The 23,591-nt window shown below is 39.7% G+C and overlaps 1 protein-coding gene across 9 annotated transcripts in view; it reads right to left on the reverse strand.

The window, feature by feature from the left end:
* The window catches only part of Dst (dystonin), a 482,621-nt gene that overhangs the window by 11,090 nt on the left and 447,940 nt on the right, over positions 1-23,591 (reverse strand). For all 9 annotated transcript variants that reach the window (XM_004623003.3, XM_023701151.1, XM_023700937.1 and 6 more), the window contains 13 exons: positions 21,815-21,984; positions 19,868-20,027; positions 17,604-17,798; positions 16,969-17,097; positions 11,669-11,812; positions 10,714-10,902; positions 9,169-9,298; positions 6,808-6,971; positions 5,799-5,961; positions 4,830-4,984; positions 4,580-4,654; positions 3,754-3,771; positions 438-555 (listed from right to left, as the gene is read on the reverse strand). In XM_004623003.3, the coding sequence (XP_004623060.1) occupies positions 438-555; positions 3,754-3,771; positions 4,580-4,654; positions 4,830-4,984; positions 5,799-5,961; positions 6,808-6,971; positions 9,169-9,298; positions 10,714-10,902; positions 11,669-11,812; positions 16,969-17,097; positions 17,604-17,798; positions 19,868-20,027; positions 21,815-21,984 (1,810 nt within the window). The remainder of the gene's footprint in view (positions 1-437; positions 556-3,753; positions 3,772-4,579; positions 4,655-4,829; positions 4,985-5,798; positions 5,962-6,807; positions 6,972-9,168; positions 9,299-10,713; positions 10,903-11,668; positions 11,813-16,968; positions 17,098-17,603; positions 17,799-19,867; positions 20,028-21,814; positions 21,985-23,591) is intronic.

The following is a 23,591-nucleotide window of genomic DNA, read 5'->3' on the forward strand; positions in this document are numbered from 1 at the left end:
AGGCAGGCTCTTATACTGCTGAGCTCTATCCCCAGCCCAAAAGACCTTTCTACTATCCAGCACTTCTAGTGATTGTTGTTTCAATTTTCTTTTCTCTTGCTCTGTTATTTAATGACATAACCTTTTATTGCTAAGTGTAAGTGATCATTTTGAAAATTACAGATAGGAGTAAGAGAAAGTTGAAAAAATACAGTTGAGTCTAGCACTTCCTACCTATCTGTCTCATATTTATTCTGGAAATAGTTTTTTTTCTGGATATAGTTTTTAAAAAAGATAGAAATATTGTTTACATGACTGCCACAAATTTTTTGGGAACTTCAGGCTACGGACCCAGCGCAATCAATGTCCAAATTATGCGCAGTGTGTTTTCAAGGCTAGAAAATAACACAAAGCTGGCCTATGTTCACGGTGCCATCACCCTCACATAAGCATCTTACCCCTGCAAGGATCATTTTTCACTAAGAACTCATCAAGTGCCATCCATCCGCCTCCAACACGAACCATCACAGTACTTCGCAGGATCCGAACCAGCCGCAGCTGCTGGGAGTCTCCAAACTGCACAACGAAGAAAGAAAGAACCTCTAATTGTCAATAATCGTGCTAAGCTAAAGTGTGACGTGCGATCTACAGGAGCTTAAGCAATCAGCTTTACTCTCTTGCTTAGTTCACAGTGATTAGTCAAATCTCAGTAAGGAGCTTGTCATGATGTGCGTTAGACTGCCGCATGCTGATTCAGGCCCAAGGAGAAAGATGAGGAAAAGATTCAAAGTTATCAAATACAACATTGAGAAGTTTTATTCTAAACATGTTTTTCTTATAACAGAATCAACATTAGTAAGATAGTAATTGAGAAATATTTTTTAGAAATTAAGCACAGCCATGAAAATCAGCACCAGCCCATTGGCCGTGGGCTTGCACAAAGTAAGCAGATTCAAAGGAAAAATATAATAAATTCTCATTTCTCTCCATTAAAATCACTTTTTGTGTGGTACTAAACATTCAGCCCCTGGCCTCTAAACTGAGTCACATCCCTAATCCATTTTTATATTTTTACTATGAGGCAGGATCTCTATTAAACTACCCAGGCTGGACTTAAACTTGCGATCATCCTGCCTCAAGTCTCCCAGAGCACTGGGATTGCAGGCACGTGCCACCATGCCTGGCTCAAAATTACCTTTTATATTAAAGCTGTTTTTTTTCCACTGAAATCTATGGGTGAAATCTTCACAAACACATTTTGTTTTCTTTTTAAAAGTTTTGTCTTATGGACAGTAAAGTAGTAAGTGAGTAGGACTAATAACAATTTCATAGTCAACTAAAATTTCTGCATCCCTTATGCTCTGAGAAACCAATTTATACACGGCTGGATTAATATGCCACTTCAGATTACTGTAATACTGTAACAGTCACTGACAAATTATTAATTACACAGCTTTCAAATCTAAAAAGATTTCTCCAAAGCTGTTTCTACAAAGACTGTTGACACTAACAAGCAATCCTCTTTTCCTTGCCCTTTCAGTGAACTGCCAATCACTTGGATATGGTATACATTTGTCACATTCTGAATAAATGCTACACTACAGGTAGCTCAGGTCATTGTTTTGAAAAGCCTGTGAAAAATGATTTTGTACTTTTAAATCATTTCTAATAGGCTTATATTCAACCTGTAAAAATACTGTACTGCATTTCATGGTTGCCAACCCAGCAGACAGCAAAGCAAAACGAACAGTTATTTAAGCATAAGCAGCTTCTTTTTAAAGCAGGGAAAATACAACAGTGACACTTATTTGTCTGGAATCACTATGAGAAGAAACAGAAAACTTCAAGCAGAAATGATCTGCTATTCTCAATAAGCTTTAGCATTAGATTTCAGGAAGAGAACCTTAAAGCAAAGTCAATCCAATCCTACTCAGGCTCCCCAAGCCAGCCAGAGCTGGAAAGCAGGCAGGCTGCACAGTAGGACCTCATTACTACACGCTCAGAGCTGTGGCATTCCTATTTCTAAATCTGAGTTTTAAACAACTGAGACTTGAACATTTTATAAATGAACCTGTTCCTGAAATGTAAGTATCAAAATACATATTTTGTTAGAAAAAAATTTGGTGCTGCTACTAAGCAACAGGAAAGGAGGGGATTTAAAGAAAATTACCCTTAAGGAACCAGATAATCGGACCAGATAATTTTGGTCTAAGATTATGTTCAAAACAAAAGTTAAAGGAAATAACTAAAAGTACTTTCTAAAGATGACATTTCCACTCTATTAAACATGAGTAATTTTCAACTTTAGGAAGGCATTCTCCAGACAACTAACATTGTTTTCAAACTTTCGCTAATTTTCCCAATATCCAAGTGGTGAGACAAGGAAAAAAACAAAACAAATGAATAGTCAATTTGTGCTTCAGTGAATAAAATCTTTTAAACTATTTTCTTACCATCTCCGCAAGACACTATCACACTCAGAAAATAACAAAAATAGCAAGGCACACCTAATGTGTTACAATAAATAAAATTTTACCCTGATTCCATTTTTAACACCCTATATAGGTAGCAAGTTATCGTGCTATATTCCATAAATATGTCAATTAAAAAATGTCTTGGCTAGCTCAGAGGACTAAAGTGCCTGCAAGCAGGCTCAGGGGCCAGAGGTTCAATCCCTGGGCCTGCTGTGCCAGCCCCGCAGCCAGAGTGTGCTGAGACGGCAACTGAGACTGGGTGTGCACACCTGGAATCCCAGTACTTGGGAGGCTGTAAACAGGAGAACCACTACGAGTCCAATTTAGTAGTGAGACCCTGAACACCCTGCAGACCCTTCCCTAAAATACAGAAAAAATCTGTTTTATGGACCTAAATATTTCTATTTTAAATTACTGCCAACAAAAAAAATGAGAGTAAAATAAAATTTGAAATTCAAGATGTAATATGGCTTAAAATGGAGTGGCAGAATAATACTTAATATATATCAAATACTATAGATAGTAATGTTTTTTACAAGAGAATATAGTAAAAAACAAAAACCAAAAAAAAGGAAACCTTCTTGAAAGTTATGTCAGAACATTACTTTTGTCATTAGAGTTTAAAATTCTAACTGTGCCGTAGACAGTTCACACTGACTTAAGTGTCAGTGTAGACTCTGGCCAAGAAGCCGTAACACTTGAGTTTAACATTTTATGTATGAAAACATCACTTAAAACCTCCAGAATTAACGTTCCTACCCAGAACAGGTGCCAAGCCCGCCCTCCATCAGCGACTTAGCACAAATGGGAAAGAGCTGCTTTGGAGAGAACACGTCCCTACAGCCAAGTGTCGTGCAGCACTCTCCAGACTCTGTCTTTCCCATCACTGTTGACCCTCCTGTGACCCTGAACCTCGCTCGTGGGTCCTAAATAACTACATACGCATGAAGGCTCATACGTGTGGAGAATTGAATTCGAGTTCAGTAATTGTTTGTATAAGACACAAGATAATGGTATTAGTGTAAATGGGATTTAGAATTGTATTTCTGGCCTTGTAGCCAGCTAGGCTATAATGCGTTATCTGGTTTGCTTAAAAGTAATCTTCTCATTTGAGATGCAAGGCAAAAAGGAATCCTGGATCAAGGACCCTTTAGCGCTTAGAGAAACACCACGGCAACTAACAACATAGTAGCTAGGGAGACAGCACAGGAGGACTGGCCATGGCAAGCTTTAATGACGATGAATTCAAGTTTAAAAAGTCATTTTGGAGCTTGAGAATGTACATTCCACTGGTTTATACCTGATTTCCCAGGAAGAACTGATAAAAAAATGAAAAATGGAAGAAAGACACAATTAGTTTAACAGAAAACTTTCTATATGCCTTGAGAACACACCAAACATGCTCATACTGTGGACACTGGCACTAGTTTAGAAATGTGCAGGTGCCCATTTGTGTCCCAATTTCAAACTAATCAGAAAATTTCCTCTGCAAATTTATTGGATAATCTTAGGAATTCAAATTTAAATTAAAATTTTTCTACATACAGGATTATTTTTCAGTATAAAAGTATACAAATAAATAATGTTGTATTTCTAAGTAATACACTGCTGGGAAAACTCAGCACATTTCCCATCTAGCTACTCCCTACCAGAGATGTTCCAAAAAGAGAAACAGTAAAGACAGAGAAATGAAGTCGCACTGTTCTTGTGTTCTGAAGGTGAACCAAGTCCACTGAGATTCAAATACAGTAGAAGTAAAAATTACAGCACATTTGTCATATGTTCACTTGATGGTTCTACTTTGGAATAACTTTGTTATTCAAAATCTGGAAGCTTACCTCTAAATATAATAAAATATAAAGTAATATGAAGCAACCTGAACTTATAAGGTTTGAGTGCTTCACTGTGGATAATTCTTTTCCTTAAGTAATGTGCACGTGCTATAAGAGTCAAAGATAGGCCTTCACAGAAAAAAAAAGCAGGCTATCTTTATGTAATTTAAAATGCCCCTGAATTTTGATATGTAAAAATAATTAGGATTCCCAGAAAAACAACACTGATCAAACTATGCATAAATTTCAATTTATATCCTTGAAAGAAACTACAAAAGTATTTGGAAAACTTACCCTGTATTTGTTATCACCGATCTGTTCAACTTGAAATCGCTTTGCACACTTACACTTAGCTACCTGCCTTGTGACCTGCCAAAAACAATGATGAAATATTCACTTGCATGTTAATATCGCCTAACAGTATCCTTAAAAACTGCGACACAACAACTAAAGGGGACAGAAGTAAAACGCCTGCACGAGCTGCACGTGAGGTCCCGGCAGAGCCCAGCAACACTACCGCCGACAGTGGAAAGGCAAGGAGTACCTCATCTTCAATCTTGTCAGCGTCTGTGACGGGCTTGTAAGCATCCTTATTTGGGTGAAGAGCTGCTACAAATTCGTAGTAGTCAATGTAGCCGTCGCCGTCTCTGTCGAAGATGTCTGCAACCGCGCTCATCTCCAGGCGACTCGTCGGGAATTCTAACATTTGCGAAGACACCGTAAGCGCTGAATCGTCACTTGTTAATTTCCCCTTAAGGAATTTTTAATGTCTTTAATCGAAGTCTGGCTCATTAAATTATCAGACTGATCCAATGTGTTAAAGACTGATTTACAGCATCAGAGATTAACAGATATAACTTAAATCTATCTTTTAATTATTCAGGTGAATCATGGAAATGTTTTTGTAGGTTGAAATCTTTTTTTTAGTCTTTGTAATTTCATTTACTTCAGCTAGTCTGAATAATTTATATAAAATTTACATTAAGAATTACTTCTAGTAAAATGTTAGGGAAATTACATACAAACAAACCATCAAATAAGAAGGTACTGACACCTTATCGGGTTCCTTAGAGGGTTTGAAGGACTTAATGACAATGTAAGATCAAAATGTGAATTCTAATAAAAAGAACTACATTTACTGATTTTCTATTACATATGAAGGAACACACAAAAACCCTAAAAATCAAACATTATTCACAGTGCTATGGCTTCAACAGGGTTAAGGGACGTCACAGCCATAAATTTAACCAAAGATACCATTTTGAAAATGCTGGTGACTTTTTAGCTAGTCTAAAGGCAGCGATTTATTACCAAGACCATTTTGTTGGGCCCATATCTTTTTTTTTTTTTTTTTTTTTTTTGCGGAACCAGGGATTGAACGCAGGCCCTTGCGCTTGCCAAGGAAGAGCTTAGTCCACTGAGCCATCTCCCCAGCCCCTGGGCCCACATCTTTAAACTGTGTTAGTTTCCTTTACACATTGTGCCAGGTATGGTCATCTGCCTTGGGACTTACTTGAAGAAAGAATTCCATCAATAAACTCTTGCCGGGTTATCTTCCCATCCTGATCTTTATCAATTCTCCTGAAGAAGTCCATCACTCGAGATTTCTTGTGGTTCATCCACCGCATGTATTTTTTTCGCCAAATATCAAAATCAAAGTTAGCAAATTCCCTCAGCTAAAAGAGCAAAAGGTATTTGGGTTGTGTTAGCTCTGTGCTCACACTGTATTTTAAACATATCATATTATCTGAATAAACTTTTAAATAATCCCATAGATAATACGCACAGCTCTCCCACTTCAAAGACTTTATCTTGCAAAGGTGACTCAATAAGTTTTCCCGTAAAGTTTGTATCATTGTATCACTGAATTTTCTTTATAAAGAAAATCCCTAAAATGTTAGAGGGACAATTTCCCATCCTCGTCCCCCAGGGTCATCAAGGCAGCGTGCCCCTCAGTCCCAGCTTGGGTCCTGTGCTCCTGCCCAGAAGCTGCCAAGTGAGCCACAATCTGTCTCCTGGAGCTGCTCTGCCATTCTTAACTCCCACTGATGACTAAAAATGTCCCCAAGTTAGGTCCTGAAGCTCCAATCTTAGGTCATGAAAACAGTTCCTGGGCCACAGAGTACCAGCAGGGAACATGCCACATTAATTTTTCTTACAGAATCAGTTTCTCATTGCTGAAATGTAATATTTTACTGTATTGATTCCCTAAATCCAAATCTCATTTATCAAGCCTTTTACAAAGGTACACATGCACTTAGAATTCATCTTCAAAGTACAACATGGACTCAAACACTAAGTTTGCCCATGTTAAAAAAAAAAAATTTTTTTTTTTTGGTTACTGGGTCTTGCTACACAGCTCAGACTCAGTGATCTTCCTGTCTCGGCCTTCCTAGTGCTCAGATTACAGGCATGCGCCACCACGCCCGGTTTAAAAAAAAAAAGAATCCAAGATTTTGGCATGGTGGTGTAACAAATCAAGGCAAGGAACAACCCAGAGACAAATGTATGGATTTCCAAACCTCTTCCAGCCTGTCCAAGGCGTCATTGAGCTTCCTTCTCCTTTCCAACGCGAGGAGCCAGACTTGCTGCCATTTGCTCACCAGCAGGTTTACCCTGGGGTTCTTGGTTTCGATTTGTGTGTGGGATCCAGAAGGATACAAACTGGATGCTGGGAAGCGTTTTCCTGTTAAAGTACAACTTCAGTTAGGATGGCAGAGCCTGCTTCCAGCACTCTGGTATGCAATGATTCCTGGCCTTCTTCATGCTAGCCAGGACTAAATCAATTTAGTTATGGGTATCCCAAGTAGAACTATCCCACTTAGCTGATGCATGATATTGAAATGCAAAACTGTCTTACTCATTAAGGTCCACACACTGATCAAGTAAATTAGAGCAATATATATTGACAGGGACATTTAAATATTAGAAATGTTCTCTCAATAAATTTCTGCTTAAAACATTTTCCTGCTTGAAATTTACTCTACGTCAGTGACAATGCAGCACCCTGTAATTCTCCTCTTTGTTAAGGCAAGAAGAAGAACTCTCTCTGGTGTGGTTACAGCAGACTCAGCTGTCCTTAGAGCACATATAAGGCTGAAAGGAGAGCAAGTGGGAGCTGAGACCTCGCTGTCACCAGTCAGGTGCTTTACAAATTCCAGCAGAACTGAACATACAAGTGTGTATAGGGCCCCAATCTATCCCAATTCCACTGCACATTTCCTGTGCACAATCTCATACCCAAGATTCTTGTGTCCTTCCTGGCTATTTTTCATTAAGTTTTTGTAATTCTACAAAACAATTACTGCAATGTATTTTTCTTATCTAAATACCCTCTTTCCCTGAAAGTAAAACCTAGCTTGAAAACAATTAGCACTGGAAACGAGACACCAAAAGTGCTGGCCCTGGCCAGCCTGTCCTTGCCTCACCTGCCTGCCTTCCAGAGCAGTCACTGAGCGAGAGCACAGTGAGGGCAGGTGAGGGAGGGCCAGCTGAGGCAAGGGCAGGCTGGCTGGGGCTGGCACTTTTGGTGTCTCGTTTCCAAGGCTCATTATTTTCCAGGTAGGCTTTTATTTTCAGAGAAACATGGTAGCTAATGGTTGGCTAGGAAAATGATTGGCCCATAGTCATATGGGATGTTGGTGTTCATGCTGGGCAGCACACTGATAATCTTTATTGACGACTTCGCTATATGCCAGGCAGTACGCCAGGCACTTCATGTGCATCCATTCACTTCGCTCTTGCGGTGATCTCTGACACTGTAACCACCTCCCTTTATGGACAGGGAAATGGCGATTTAGAGCACATGTGAGGAAGCTGTCAGGCTCGCTTCTCAGGCGCTAAGTGGTGGGGAAGTCACGGCTGATTCCAGCCGGCAACACGGTCAGCGCAAGAGCACCAACCCCACTTCATAAAAGAAAAAATAGTAAGGCACCAATCAGAAATATTTAACGTGTGATACTAATTGCTTCATATGTAAATATTCTCCACTGTATAGCTTTTCACATGATTTTGTTGTGCTACGGTGGCCCAAGAAGTGGTATGCAGAGCCTGAAGCAACATGAACGTGGGCAAAATCTAACAGATATCACTAATGGGCAGCTAGATTAGGCGCTCCATCCAGGTCATGATCCCTTTCCTATGTTCAATTACAGCGCTGTTTACATAACAGAAGACAATTTTACACAACAGAAGCTGTTCACATATTAGAAGACAATTTAAATGACAATTTCTGTCCTTGCAAACTTTTTCAATTCTAGCTAATTTGAAAGATTTGCTTCAAGCAAATAAAGTTAAATGCACAAACCTAGGCAAGGCTGTTTATTTTTAAACAAATAGCTTTAAAAACTTTTTTTTTTTTTTTTTTTTTTTTTTTTGGCGGAACTGGGGATTGAACTCAGACCACTGAGCCATCTCCACGGCCCGAACTAGCTTTAAATCTTGAGTCCATATAGTTGTTCAAAAATTTCCAACAATAACTAAGCTAAAAGGGCTCAGTTATTCGTGCACCTACAATATTGAAATGTCAATGGAATACCCATCTCTGACAGAAGTAAAAAAAAAAAGGGGATACAAATGAAGGACCACTTTGTTTCTGTATATACAAAATAGGACAGATATACAGCTACCTTTTCTTATAGAAAAGAAAGATTTGTACTAGTAGTGTTTGGACAGGATATCATGTCTGCATCTTGTACTATGAATAACCACTACGAAGACAACAATATACAATGCATTAATTATTGAAACAGTCCTACTAATGCTTTTTGAAACTGTCTCATTGCTATTTGTTTCTCAATAAAATTTTAAAAAACCCAAAAGAAACAAACTAGCTCTATTTCTGATGAATGCTTTTCATTTCAAAGCAGTAGGCTGCTGCTCACTTCCTGCTCGGCCCTTATCCAGGACTGGAATGTGGGACTGCAAGGAGGGAGGATCCGCTCCTCTCCGCTTGTAGGTCTTGGTGACTTTATCCACATCGGGCTGTTTCCTGGTCATTTCTTCCATGAAAGACTGCAGGGAAAGAGGTGGTTTCAGGTAAATAAAACTATACCAGACTGAATCAGTCTTAAAAATAAACACAACGACAAAGAAAGCAATCAAACTATTATTTCTGAAGAATAAATTACCATGTTTTATCTTTAAAAACTGCTAAACCAGCATGCCACATTTACTGCTTTCTAAAGAATGTGACATGCTATAGCTGGTAAGGAGAATAAATTAAAAATTTTTTTAAATCGCTTTAGTTGAAAGCTCACCCATGGGAGCAATCACGTGAATAACACATCTACCAAGCTCAAGCCTCAAGCTTTTCCACAAGAATTTTTTGTGAGCAATTGAACTGGTAAACAGGGGTGTGCTCTGACTCTTGTGAAGTGGCGTACTTCATCATGTGAAATACTCAAGATGCCTCTGACATATAGTGAGATAAGGCACCCATATTTTAAGGCATCAAGCAAGGAAGGTAAGAGTTGAACTGTGTTAGAACAGGTTGGCTTCAAGGCTTGACTCTCTTGCCATTTGTACCACATCTCCCTTGTTTCCCCTTGTTTACCTGCACCTGAAACATGTGGCAAAGGTGGAGGAAGACAGAGACTGTGGTGGGGAAAGGGCGTATGACAGACAGAAGTGCAAAGGGGTGGGAGACACTTCTGGAATGCTTATCCTACTGGAGCACTGCGGCAACTTCAACACCCCTGCTTAGCGAGGGCACAGCCGGAGACAGCAAGGGCTAGGACAGGTGTGCAGACCGTAGACTTGTATTAAAGTACAGCAATGGCGATGTTCATTGTTCAGTCAAGCTGACACGTATTGCTTCGTGTTGTAAATACATATTATACAAACTCAAGTATGATGCCCACCACTGCAGACTTTAAACCAAGCAGGATACAGAGGAGGAATAATTTTTCTGAGAAAGCCAACTATTCCCCCTTTAAGTATGGATGTGTTTGGAGCACTGATGGTCATCTTGGGAGAGAGATGAAATGCAAACACAAAATCATAAAGTAAGTGCCAGTTAAAGGGAAAGTGACATGGGCCGGGGAGATGGCTCAGTGGAATAAGTGCTTGCCTGGCAAACACAAGGGGCTGGGTTCAAGCCCCGGTTCCACAAAAAAAAAAAAAAAAAAAAAAGTGAGCGTGACATGGGCAAGAAGAGCGCAGCGCCAGCTGTGCAGAGTTGAGGATGAGAAGCAGGAGGGAGCAGGGCTGACGGTCAGAAGGCAAGAGGTGGTACCGAAGCCATGTGGGGCAGGGCCAGCAGCTGAGTGTAGCCTCACAGAGGCCAGTGCAGCAGAGTTCTGCAAAGTCCAGTGGACAACTGTGAAGAGGGGCCTTAGGGCAGTTCAGTTAGAAACCCAACTGCCAGGAGTGGGGAATGACGCTGGAGGAAGCAGAAGCAGCTCCAAGAGCTGGCCAAGCGAGCTCACCTGGTGCTCTGCGATGAGCGCCTTCACCTCCTCGATCTCCTGGGGGATGTCTTCTTTGTCCTTTTCACTGAGTGTGGCTTCAGCCCACTGCAACCAAGACAGCAAAGCTTCCAACAACTCCTTCTTAGCAATGAGTCCAGCCAGAGCACTGGCTAATCTCTGCTGATGCTGCTTGGCCCAGGCCAGTACCTGTTGGAGAAACAGATTTCACTGAATGCCTTGGTGTAAAATATACAATCTTAAGTGTACAGTAGGATCACCCGAGGCTAGACCCACATGACATTCTTCAGTGGCACCAAAGCCCAGCCTGAGGAGGAGATGACAGCCCTGTGTGACATTTGTCACCATCAGAAGTTTAAGGTCAAGTGTGCTTACTCTACCTAGCACAGAAAATAAAAATGCGCAGATCTGAAGGAGTTAACACAGTGTGGTATCAGCTCACTCAGCAAGTAATATTGTTATAAAACACCGTCCAATGCTGGATTGTTCAACAGACACAATATGGGAGTGGGACAGAACGCTGTACAGTAAGCCAAAGGTCTGCTCAGAGAGTCTCAGGGACATAGCTGAGAATTCCTTTAACTTTGTAATGAAAAGTAAATCTCAAAGACTGATAATGCACGTAAGAACGACATGTTAAAGAACTCTTTCAGGGCTGGTGAGATAGCTTAGCGGACTAAGTGCCTACGCAGGCAAACACAGGGACTGGGGTTCAATCCCCAGCACCACATGCTACGCTGTCACTGCCCTCCCCCAGCCCCAGAGTGCTGAGACCGAGTCCAGGTGTGGTGGTGCACACCTGTAATCCCAGCACTGGGGAGGCTGACTCAGGAGGATCACTACAAGTCTGAGCTTTCCTTGAGGGGACCCTGCTTTTCCACAGCTGATCAGTGTACCTTAACTACTGAAATTCCCCCTCTCAAGGCTACAGATAGACTAGTGGAGACCCACTGACCTCCTCAAACCTGGCCCGGATGATGGTTATCCAGTGCTTAATGGTGGTGATGGAATCTGGGTGGCAGATGGCCAGAACCGCATCACCCATACTGGTGGCTTTATTGAGTTCAGCTCTTTTTTCTTCCAGTTTCTTCATGAATTCCTACAGTAGAAATAAAGATTTCAATTAGCCACTGGCACTGGCCAAAAACTAAACTCTGGAGACATTCACTTACTGACAGTGTCCACAAAATAAATAGAAGCTTTAGTTGTTTTATTCACAGTTTTAAGTCATCTACTAAGTGGGAGGCACTGTGCCACTGAGCTATGCTCCCCACAATACTTTAAATATGCATATCAAAAGAGAATACAGTTGGACCGGGGGTAGCTCAGTAACATAAGCACCTGCCTGGCAAGGGCAAGGTCCTGAGTTCAGACCCCAGAGCCAAAAAAAAAAAGAAGTACAGAATAGCATCTCATGTTTTAAAATACGTATCATATAAAAATAACTCCTCAAAATTTGTTTATGTTTGAAAATAAGATTGGAAGAAACAATATTGCTAGAGATAGAAATAATACTGCTTGCAATAAAAAGATTTTCGTGATAGAATAATTTTATTTCTTTCAACATGTCATTATAGTCAAGTTTAATTAACAGTATACTCTGATAACAAACATGACCTATTTTGCCACACAACGAATGACCTATTCTAAGACACGGCTCCCCACCATAGGCCCTCTCAAATGAATGACTAAAGAAAAGGCAGAGGCTGGCAGCATCTGTGCTTCTCCAGGGACAGGCGTTCCCAGCATCCCCTTGCCATCACTCTCACACCGGAAGGGCCAGGGAGGCGGCCAGCAGCGGCTGGATGCAACCAGCTCTCCACTCCATACTGTGCTCTTGCAGTTAAGTCTGAGGGCTGTCTACCACATGGGAAAGCCTGACGTCTTGGGAGACTGGATTACACTGAGATGTCTTTAGTCCTGGTGTTAGTAAGTTAAATAGCCTGTCCTACTTTCAGGAATGTGTAAAAGGAAGCCGAGGAAAGGAAAAAGAATGAACAATATTACTGGAAAGTATTACTAAGAAATGTCTTCAGAATTATAGCTTAATATTGCATGAAGTATTTTTAAATAATGCAAATTTAAAATTAAAACAGTAACTTAAAATGGTAAGACTTCTGCTCTGGACACTTCTCCGGGAGGTTTCCTGTTCCTCAAACAGGAGTGGTGATGATACAAATAAGACCTTTCTGTAAGAATCAAGTTTGCACACTAGGCCTTAAAAAGAAGCCAGAAGTCTTTAATGTCACTTGAGATTCAAACCCTAACATATTAGTTGACCTCAGCCTATAGTAATACCAGGCAGATTTCTAAATATTGAACTAAATCAAAAATTTACAATAAACCTGATGTAGTCTTACTATTCGTTATTCTAGCTTCAAATTCAAAAGGTATTTCTTTTCACCGGATACTACTGCACAAGCTTGCATCACTTTTCTTAATGACAAGATGGTATTTCATTGCTATAGGACAGCCAACCCTCCTCAGAAAGAGTAATTAAAAAGTCTACTGATGATGTAATCTATGCTACACTGAAACGAATGTGTTTCCAACTTGACCTTGAAAGGCAGATTATGAAGGGTATTAAAAGGTCCTTTAAAGCTGATAGAAAGTCCTGGTTTCAACACTACTTTGAGTGTTAGCCCTGTCCATTTCTGACTTTTTGTGTTGAAGATTGAAATATATTTGTTCTGAGCTACCTGAACCACTCTGCTCGCTGAAGGCTTCTGTCAGCTTTCACACAATGCCACAGAAATGATCTTAGTTTGAAAATTAAAGAATCAGATTTTTTACTTGGTTATTTATGTTTATGGAACTCATACTATAGTGTTATGTCTAAAAAGATTTCAACAGGCTCTTGATTAAAAACAGAAGTGGCAAAATTTTAAACATAAAATCTATAAATCCTGCTGAGCACAACACTGGGTTCCACCAAATCATTGCTTACTTTTATACTATAAATTTTTTTTAATACTAGCAAGCCAAAAAAAAAAAAAAATACTAGCAAGCCATTCATTCAGTAGCTTTATGTTTACTTACTTGGTACAAAGAAAGGCAAGGTGTGTACATGTGTGCCAAAGTGTCAAACTAGGATTTACACCACGTGATACTCTAACAGGTTTTACCTGTTTTCTGGAGTATCACATCCACATCACTCTAGGATGTGTGTATACACATTTCCTTTTGGTTTTTCTGGTAGAAATAGCCCAATTCAGTACAACAGCACATGAAACACCAGATTTGGAAGTTTTGGAGAAGGTCAAAAGTGAATCATCAGATAACTCATGCGTGGATGATGAAGCCATAACAGAAAATGGTGGGGGCAGATGTAACAGTGATGACCCTGACACTGGCCACGGGAGCCAAAGTTCCTGTGCGAGTGAGATGAGCGAGGACCGACCGGCACAGACACAGGGAATCCAGACACCTTTCATTCAGATGACAAAGAAAGCACCGTAATTGACTAACTGAAATGCTGCAAGATGGCCATGCAGCCAAAAGGAACAATCCAATGTTGAAACCGGGTCTGAAAATACAGTGAGAGTCTTGGCAGGGGTAGAATGTATTGGGCAGAATGCTAGCACTACCTTTCAACGGTGGAATTTGTAACAGATGAAACACTATAGAATGCTGAGAAATACAGAGGGACTGCAATGCAACTACAACATTCTGTAGGCACCAAAGGCCACATTCAAAAATGCATTCTTATGACATCTCACCAGCAAGGAGCCGAACTGAGCAGGGAACTGAACTTAGGAGGGATTTTTCATGGTAACTGCAGAAATACAAAAGACTTACGGAAAAGTAATGTGCCAAAATGTGGCATGAAAATTTATGCCCTTGTAGATGCAAAGACTTCCTATGCTTTCAATTTAGAAATTTATCCTGAAACTCAGGCATCAGATCCTTATTCATATAGTAATAAACCAAATGTTGTGAACAGTTTTGTTGCTCCCATTTTCCAAACTAACGGTAATGTGACATTCAACAATTGGTTTTCGACTGATGTTACATTTGCTAACAGAACACAAGTTGAATAGTGCGGGAACTATGTACAGGAGCAAAGCAGAAATTCCAAATGAAATATTGCAATTTCAAAACAGAACTGTGTAACATAATCTTTAGATTTCAGGAAGATTTACGTTGGCCTTGTATATGGCAAAGAAAAACAAATTAGTATTGCTGATGTCAACATGATGGAACTATTGATAGGGAAACCTTCATAAAACTAAATCCTGAAATGAAAATCTTCTACAACAACATTAGAGGGCCAGGGAGATAGCTCCGTAGAATAAACACTTGCCTGGCAAGCACAAGGTCCTAAGTTCAATCCCCGGTACCACACACACAAAAAATTCTTTCACTACAACAAAACCAAAGGTGGAGTGAATCTTGTTGATGAATTATGTAGCAGTTATGATGTCACTTGAAACAGAAAACAGTGCTTGTGTGGCATGGTTTGATAGTTTACAAAGAAAATGACAAGTGCAAAATACCACAGAAAATTTTCTTAAGAGGGCTGGGAACAGAACTCATAAGACATTATTTTAGCAGAGGAAAAACAAAAAGCGACTGCCCAGGGAACTACACAAAAAAATTGTGCAGCACACTGGTGAGCTGAAGGTGAACAGGCAGACACAGCATCCTGAAGATGTACTATTACCAACAGGAAAATCACAATGATGTCAACTGTGCCCTACAAGAAAGGACAGGAAAAAAGACTTGTGTATGGAAGATGTAGCTGTCATGTGTGAAAAGGGCCTGAGAGGGACAACTGAAGCAAAGATTTGTGTGGTAGACTTTTGTAAGCAAGAACACAGCTGATGTGAAAATGTTGACAGTTATTCTAAGCACTCATTACACATTTGGTATTTTATTGACATCTTATTTTCTTATTATTTAGCTTTGATAACTGAAGTTTGTAAAATGCTACTAGTATTTTCATTGTAGTTCACATGAAAATTTATTTCTGATGTTATCTTTTAGAGTAAGCACATACAGAACTGATGTGAAAAGGTTGTTTATTGTGAATATGCAATACATATTAAGGATTTGATACTTTATTTTATTGATGTCTTATGTTCCTATTAACTATACATTTCATAACATAATAAGAACCTCTTGATAAAATACCAAGACCAGTGACATGTCAAGCATGTCTTTAAAAAGGCCAGAAAGCAAAATATACATGCTGTTAGTGTAAGTGATGCATGTGTATGGACCATGTTACTGTCATGTGTGAAGACTGCCTTAGGTGTGACAGCTTTAGTAGAGATTTTTTTTTCTGTAGAGTGCTATCGGCATTTTCATTGTAGTTCACATATGAATTTATTTCTGTTATTCTTCTTTGACTTTGTATACCAAAAAACTGTCAATGCTGAAAAAATTCATATTTTATAAACAATAATTAAAATGCAATATTTCAATTTTGTGATTCTTCCCTGTTAAGCACTCATTATTTAGTATAATAAAACTCATAAGATTAAAAGTAATAATTCATTAATAGAAATATTCCAAAGAATAAACATGGGTTTGACATACCCATGGTTATGCTCCATTATGACAAAAAAAAAAATTTGTCATGCTCTATAGACAAATGACTTGCTTTCTTGCTAATACAGGTCAAAGATATTAATTTATAATTCTATTAGTATAATTTTATAAATGTTAAAATATTCATTAAGAAAATTTCCTTCTTGAAATCCATATCAAAGTTAACAAAGGGTTGGGGAGATAGTTTGATGACCTAAGCACCTACCTGGCAAATGCAAGGACCTGGGTTCAATACCCAGTACCACATGCCTTGCAGGTCCTGGAACCCAGGGCATGCCATGCTGGCCACAGAAACTGGGCATGGTGGCACATGCCTGTAATCCCAGCACCAGAGAGGCTGAGACAGGAGGATCACTACAAGTCTGAGCTGTGTAGCAAGGCCTTGTACCAAATAAGTAAATAAAAATTTTTTTAATTAACAAAGTTGGCCAAATAAACCCCTAGAAAAATCTATGCATTTCCTAGAGATATCAAACAGACACACTAGTTATAGAATAACTGCTTTCTCTAAACACCTGTGGCATGGTTGGGGACATTTGCACACTAGCAAGAAGAATAGAGATACATGCTAGAATCTGCCAGATGTTTAATTACTTCTCAGGAAGGAAAATATTTATACATTTGATATTTCTAATCAAACCTACTTCATCTACTTTGTTCACTTTCTCACTTAGTTACACACAGTGCCTAGAAACTACTCACCTTATGCTGGTCAATGAGAGTTCGAAGAGCATCCTCATCATCTGGGAGAACACCATGGAAACGCAGGGTCTGCTCTGCCTCAGCCAGCCACTCCAGGAGGGCGTGGACCACCGAGTGGAATTCTTCCGCCTAACAGTATAAGCACACACACACACCCCCTAAGGATCTCAAAACATGCCCGTTAGAGAAATTCACAGAACTGAAGAGTAGATTCTTCCCCTCAATTTATATTTAAATTACCTAATTATGTACATTACTCACATTAAAAAGATAAAGATATGCAGAGCTGTATTTTAAAATATAAAAAACATATCTCATTAAGTAAAATAATTTATTTATGGTAGAATAAGTCACCATTTTAACTTGGTTTTAGGTGAATGGCAGCACATAGACTTCCAAGCTGAAAAATTATTCAGGCAGGACGTTTTTGTTAAGATCAGCAAGCTTACCCTGCATGAGAAATTTAAAGTCCTGAGGGAGGCAGAGGACAAAACAAGGCAGCGACTGCAATCAGAATTTCCTCCTTCCTGACAACCCAGCAAGAGAAATGAAGGCTGTTGCACTTGCCACTGCAGCCTTCCTCGCTGAGGCTTCAATACCTGTCAGGACTCCGGCGCTCACTGCTATGGGCTTACCTGACGCAGGGCTGCTTCTAGCCGCGTCTGCTTTGAGATAGACAGTGCACACACGCTCTCCCAGCGTGTGCTCAGCTCCTGCATCTGGACTTTGACCCAGGAGGAGTCATCGCGGCTGCCTTCTATAAGCTCCCGGGCAGAGCGCTTCAGCGCTTGTACACTGCTGGTCCTCTTTCCCAGCTCTTTTTGGAAAACCTAAGAAAATCATAGTTTCTACAGTTAAGTTTTGATTATAAAACCACAACTGTAAGAAGTACTGGTCTGACATACGTATGTGTACAAGATATCACTGGCAGACGTCTGAGGCCCGCAGTCCTGGCAGAACCTCAGAGGGGAGAACACCATCTAGAACACAGTCTTGTTGTTACACCCTCAGGAGGGAACCAGACACAAGTGTTTTGTAAATGCCACACCTACACAGAGGTCTCCAACTCCTCCTCCTGCGATTCTTGCGACAGATGTGCCCCCTCTCTCAGATGAGCAGCGTGAGTGCTGCGCACTATGCCGCCCGCTAAGACAGACAACTGGGCAATCCTGGTGGACAGCCAGCCTCAGAGGCGATGACAGGATCCCCCGGGAGTCGGTACACGGTCCTTCCTCTATACTCTGCCTTTGTCTTCACAGCATCTTGGGTGCTATGTAGGATTTCAAGTCTTAGAGAATTCTTATCTCTCATTTTAGAAGAAAAACTTTTGGGGCTTTTTTCTCCCTCCTTAATTTTGATGAACTCTGATGTGCCAAGATTTAAACTGATGTTTTGCCTCAGACTAAATCAAGAAGTAGTTCCAGGGTGCCTTGTGCCAGATCCAAGGGTGCTTACAGCACTTGTTCTTGCAAATCACCAACCTTTTCTCTGAGATTAGTCACAAGATAATCCAAACAGTATGGTGGAATCTCTGATTTTATATTCTAATAGTGTTAAATGATTTGTGCCTGAAGATAAACACATAAATGCATACAAACACAACACACACACATGCACACACACATAAGCAACAATATCTAAAGTTTCCATTTGTGACAAGAGCAGATGGCCCAGAGTACTCCATATGCTTAACTTCCTGAGCCTTCCAATTGTATTACTAATGCTAAATGAGTCATTCATTCCTTGATGTCCTTTATTAAATAAAGTCTGGCAAGCGACTAAGGCAGTAAATATTTAGACAGCAAGCTTACAAAAATGGCATTTATGTAAAAGTGACATTACAGTATTCATTAAATACAAAACGTGTGCCAGGAAATGGAAGGGCTTGTATTCATCATGCACAAAATGTTTGTTTCAATATAAGCAAAGCAATGCAGGACTTAAGTTTCTGTGGGCCTGGTCATTATTCTCTCTTTTATTTTCTGCTAATATTCAAGTCTCACAAACTTTGATAGGAATAATCACAGAGCACAAACAAAAAGGGAAAACATATACAAAAAAACCTCAACAATTTAAAAACACGTAAATCAACAGAGCATAACCAAGACATATAAAGAAAATATTTTAAAATCAAATGTATTTTCTGAACTTCCAAAATGCAGCGGACATGCACAGGAGTTTAGGAAGGTGCTGTGAGGCATTTACTCTGATACGGCCACTTCACATTAGGAACGGCTTCCTGTTGCTGCCACAGTCCTTTGAACTATATCTTATCATTGGATAATAATTTAGGACCTCAAGTTTAGCATCAACTGGACAATTCAAATGTATCTTTGATTTGCATAATGTGTATAAGCAGATTGCAAAGAAACCAATTTTCTTTGAAATGTATAATAAATCCCTCATAAGAACACTCTGTTGACTCAGAAATTGCTACAGTATAAGGGACAAGGTTAAAACAGTTTCCAAAAGAGAGGAGCATCTAATCGCGACCCCCATGAATCATGACACAAATCTATTCTCTTACACAATGATCGTGTTCCAGGTCACTGAATGCATACCTAAATCATATTACATAACTGTTTAAACGAGTAACTAAAGATAGTACAACATCCTTGAAACATGATGTAAAGCACCAAAGGATGAAATCACTATTTTAATTATAAAAAGGTTTTAGACCTGGTCACTAAAAACAAAAGAATCTCACTGAAAACTAAAATAATTTTCTCCTATTGTTTTTAAACTTGGTTTCCTGATTCTGCTAAAACGCACATGTATTTTAACAATAAAGACAGTGCTGTGGTCTCCTGATTTTAAAGGGCTAATTTAAGTGGTTATATCTCCCTCTCTTCTCCAAATAATCAAACATGATAAAATAAAATGTCCCAGATAACAATACCTTGTGATTATCGATCAGATTCATCACCAAATCAATGTCCCCATGGACAGGTTGGTCTTCTGCCAGCTGGGGTTCAACCCTATACAGCCAATCAATGAGGGCCTGCAGGGCATCTGTGAATTGCCCAGAGAATAACAGTGCTTCCTCCAGTTTGTTTTGTCTGGGGGAAAAGCATGGAAAAGTCAACCTGAGTTACAACAAAGCGAGTTCATTCATGCATGTTAAGTGATACTTAAGAAGAATGTGTTCCTTTGCTCTTCTTAGAAAACCAAACCTTTCTCAAGTATCTTTTATTCCTGAAGTGCATGGTACTTGTCCTAGGAAAATTCTGTAATAATCAACTTTCAATGAGCCTTCAAATTTCTTCATAATAATATGCCCTTTAATTTTAGAAAAAAATTAAATGTTTTTCAATGTTATGACAATAAACAATTGCCTTAGCACATAGTTCTATGACTTTCAAGGTGGCGTAGAGCCCTGCGACACTTTACTACAACTGAGACGCACACGAGTTTCCCCATTCTGTCTCCCTCAGCTCCCCACAGCCACATCCTGCCTCCACTGGGGTCCCTGACATTCACTGATCCGTTATCACTGTCATGGGCTTGCAGTTAATGCTTTAACTTGTCTCCTTTTTTCAACTGTTTCTCTTAATTTCTTATACATTTCTTTTTTCTTTCTTCAATTTTATGTGCATATACCTAGTAATCTGAATAACTGGTTGGAAGACAACACTATGTATTACAACAAACTGTGAAATTCGTATTACTTTGTCAAGTGAAATTCTGTATCACTTGTAATTTTTTGTTTTAATTCTAATTTGTACTCTTTAAAAAACAAAAAATAAAGATAAAAAATGCCATAAATGAAATCATTTACATGAGACTGTAAAACAATGTAACATTTTGAGGTGGAGAAGTCAATTTTTTTGTTTTTATGGATAGGCACCACAAAAACATACTGTGAAGTTCCCTAAAACTAAATATAAATTATATTTAATCATGATACAGGTTAGGCATTCCTGGTTCAAAAATCTAACACCCAAAATGTTCCAAAATCAAACTTTTTAAGCAGCAACACAGTGCCTCAAGTGGAAAATTTCATACCATGAAACTCAAATGCATGCATAATACTATTAAACCTGAAAAGTTGCTTTCAGGCTACGTGTACACAGTATATTGAAACAAATGAACTTCATGGTTAGATGAGTCTCATTCCCAAAATATCACAACATGTATATGTAAATATTCTAAATCTAATAAACAAAAATCTAAAACATTTCTAGTTTCAATCATTTCAAATACAAGACACTTAATCCTTTTGACCAAGTAACTTAATTGAAAATTATTGAAAAATGGATACTATTTACAAGATATTTGGACTCTCTCAAAGTACTACTGTACTTTCTTAAATGACTGAAAATTTGAAGTAAGTCTTAGCCTTCACAAATGCATAAAAAGAAGGATAGAGACTGGAGGGGTGGGTGGAAGGTGGGAGGGAGCCAGGCCGGCTAGGGCCAGCCAGGAGCACCTGGGAAAAGCCTGCTTTACTTCAGACCCAGTCTAGAGCCCTGAGTGATGAAGCTGAAGGGGAACAGAAGAGCCCATTTACATTTCAAAGAAACCCTCCTCAAGTGCAGAGGAAAGGAGAAGAAAGGACAGACGAAAGGGCTTCTGGGAGACCAGAAGACGCAGCTGGTGTAGGCAGCAGACAGAGGAAAGGACTGGAGAAGGCTATCATTTTGACTGGAATGAGTAGTTGAAAATAAATAACGAAGAACTGCAAAGCTTTCTCAGTTCAGGCCGTCCATGAGCGGGTATTAGGATGAACAGCTGTTCTCCAGGCAAAGGGCCAGGGAGGGCCCCTCATGCATCTCTACGAAGCACTACTACCTTCTCCTCGTGGGAGGCCTACAAAGTAACCACGCTGCCTCCAGGGACATCTCACCTCTCCACAGACTTTCCGCAGATGGTGTCCCACTTGTCTCTGAGTTCACTCAGCATGTCATCCAGCTTCAGGTTGTCATCAGCCTGGCAGGTTTTCTCCTTCAGTGAGCGTCCAGTTCGGTTGGTGGTATCATAGACGGAATGTTTGGCTCCCAGTGATTTCTGAAACTCCTACATATTGAAGAAGAGAACAGTGTGCATTTCTTTGTAGAACTTACAAGCAAACAAGCAGAAGGCACCACAGGAGGGTCTCTTACATGGGAGACAGCAAGGAATCAGGTTACAGAGTACCAAGTTCAACAAAGGGATGTAACAGGGCCCTCCAAAAACCTAAACTTCCAAGGTCTCAGAGGCCAACTAACCCTCAGGAAATCATCTCCAAGGCAGAACAGATTTTCTGGTTTTCTTGGGTGAAGCGCCAGGGCCCATATTCAGGTGGTCTTTATGTATGCAAGGCAATCGCTCCATCACTGAGCTCTACCTTTATCCCTGAACCTGTTATATATAAACAACAAACACCACAATACGTACATGTGAAAAAAGTTGCTAAGAAACTACCGAAACTGCAGAAGCAGTCTTCGTAGGCTGTCATGATCATTTTATATCTAACAAATATTTATGAGATTAAAGAGAGGCTCTCTGCCGCTGCCCTGAAAGGTTGCTCTCTGCCATGCGCTGCTCTGCCTTGGACTCAGCCATATGGACTGAAACCCCCAGTAACTGTGAGCTACATAAACTTTCCTTCCTTCAAAAAAAGATTAAAGAGAGTAGAAAAATGAGCCAACTGCTGGGAATATACCTCAGGGAAGAGAAGGTAGGCAGGTCAACTCAGTGGACAGCTTACAAGTTTATAAAATACCAAGGCAATGCTAATGCTTAAACTGGAGAAAAAAGTGGTATGTAAATGAACAGCTTCCCCAAATAATCTAAAAGTTAAAATTACAGTACCTAATAAATTTTTATTGCCTCTAAAAGCTAAACTTTAAAGGCTTTAATGTGACATAAATTTCTTTGCTTGTACTGTAAGGCAACTACATCTTCTGGACATCTTAAAGTACTGAAACAATTACAATATTACACTATTTCTAAATTCTGTTATCTGAAGTATTACATCTTCATGCTATTCTGAAAAGAATGCTTGAGTTGAGAATCATGACACTGACACGGATCTTCTTTACACAGCAGATGCATTAATAAACACCACAGCTGAGCACAGGTTGATTAAATCTTTGTAAAGGCAGAAGTCATCAAATAATAAACAGAGAAGACTTCTTTTAAAATTGGCTTAATGAACTACTTTGAAATGTGTCTTGGAGAAGCTGGTGACTTGTGCAGTATGCAATACTGGACAAAATAAAGAAGCTAACAAGGTTCTTTGTATAGTCTAGTTCCTAAAATTCTAAGTTCAAGGGCCAGTGAAATAGCTCAGTGGACTAAGCGCCTGCTTAGGCAAGCACAGGGGCTGGAGTTCGATCCCTGGCACCACATGCTGTAGCCAGTCCCACCCCTGGGTACACTGAGCCAGTGACCAAGTCTGGGCATGGTGGCACGTGCCTGCAATCCTAGCACTGCAGAGGCTAAAAACAGGAGGATCACTACAAGTTTGAGCTGCATAGTGAGACCCTGCACCAAAACAAAACAAAAACAAAAAAAAAAAAATCCTAAAATTCTAAGTTCAAATAAATCATTCTGTTTTGAACAAGAGGCCCCTGTTTTCCCATCAGAAGAGGACAGAAGTTGCTGTTCATTGTCGCTGTCGTCCTGGGGTTGGATGGGGC

This window comes from Octodon degus, unplaced genomic scaffold (assembly GCF_000260255.1).
Source record: "Octodon degus isolate 3935 unplaced genomic scaffold, OctDeg1.0 scaffold00001, whole genome shotgun sequence".
NCBI classification, from domain to species: domain Eukaryota; kingdom Metazoa; phylum Chordata; class Mammalia; order Rodentia; family Octodontidae; genus Octodon; species Octodon degus.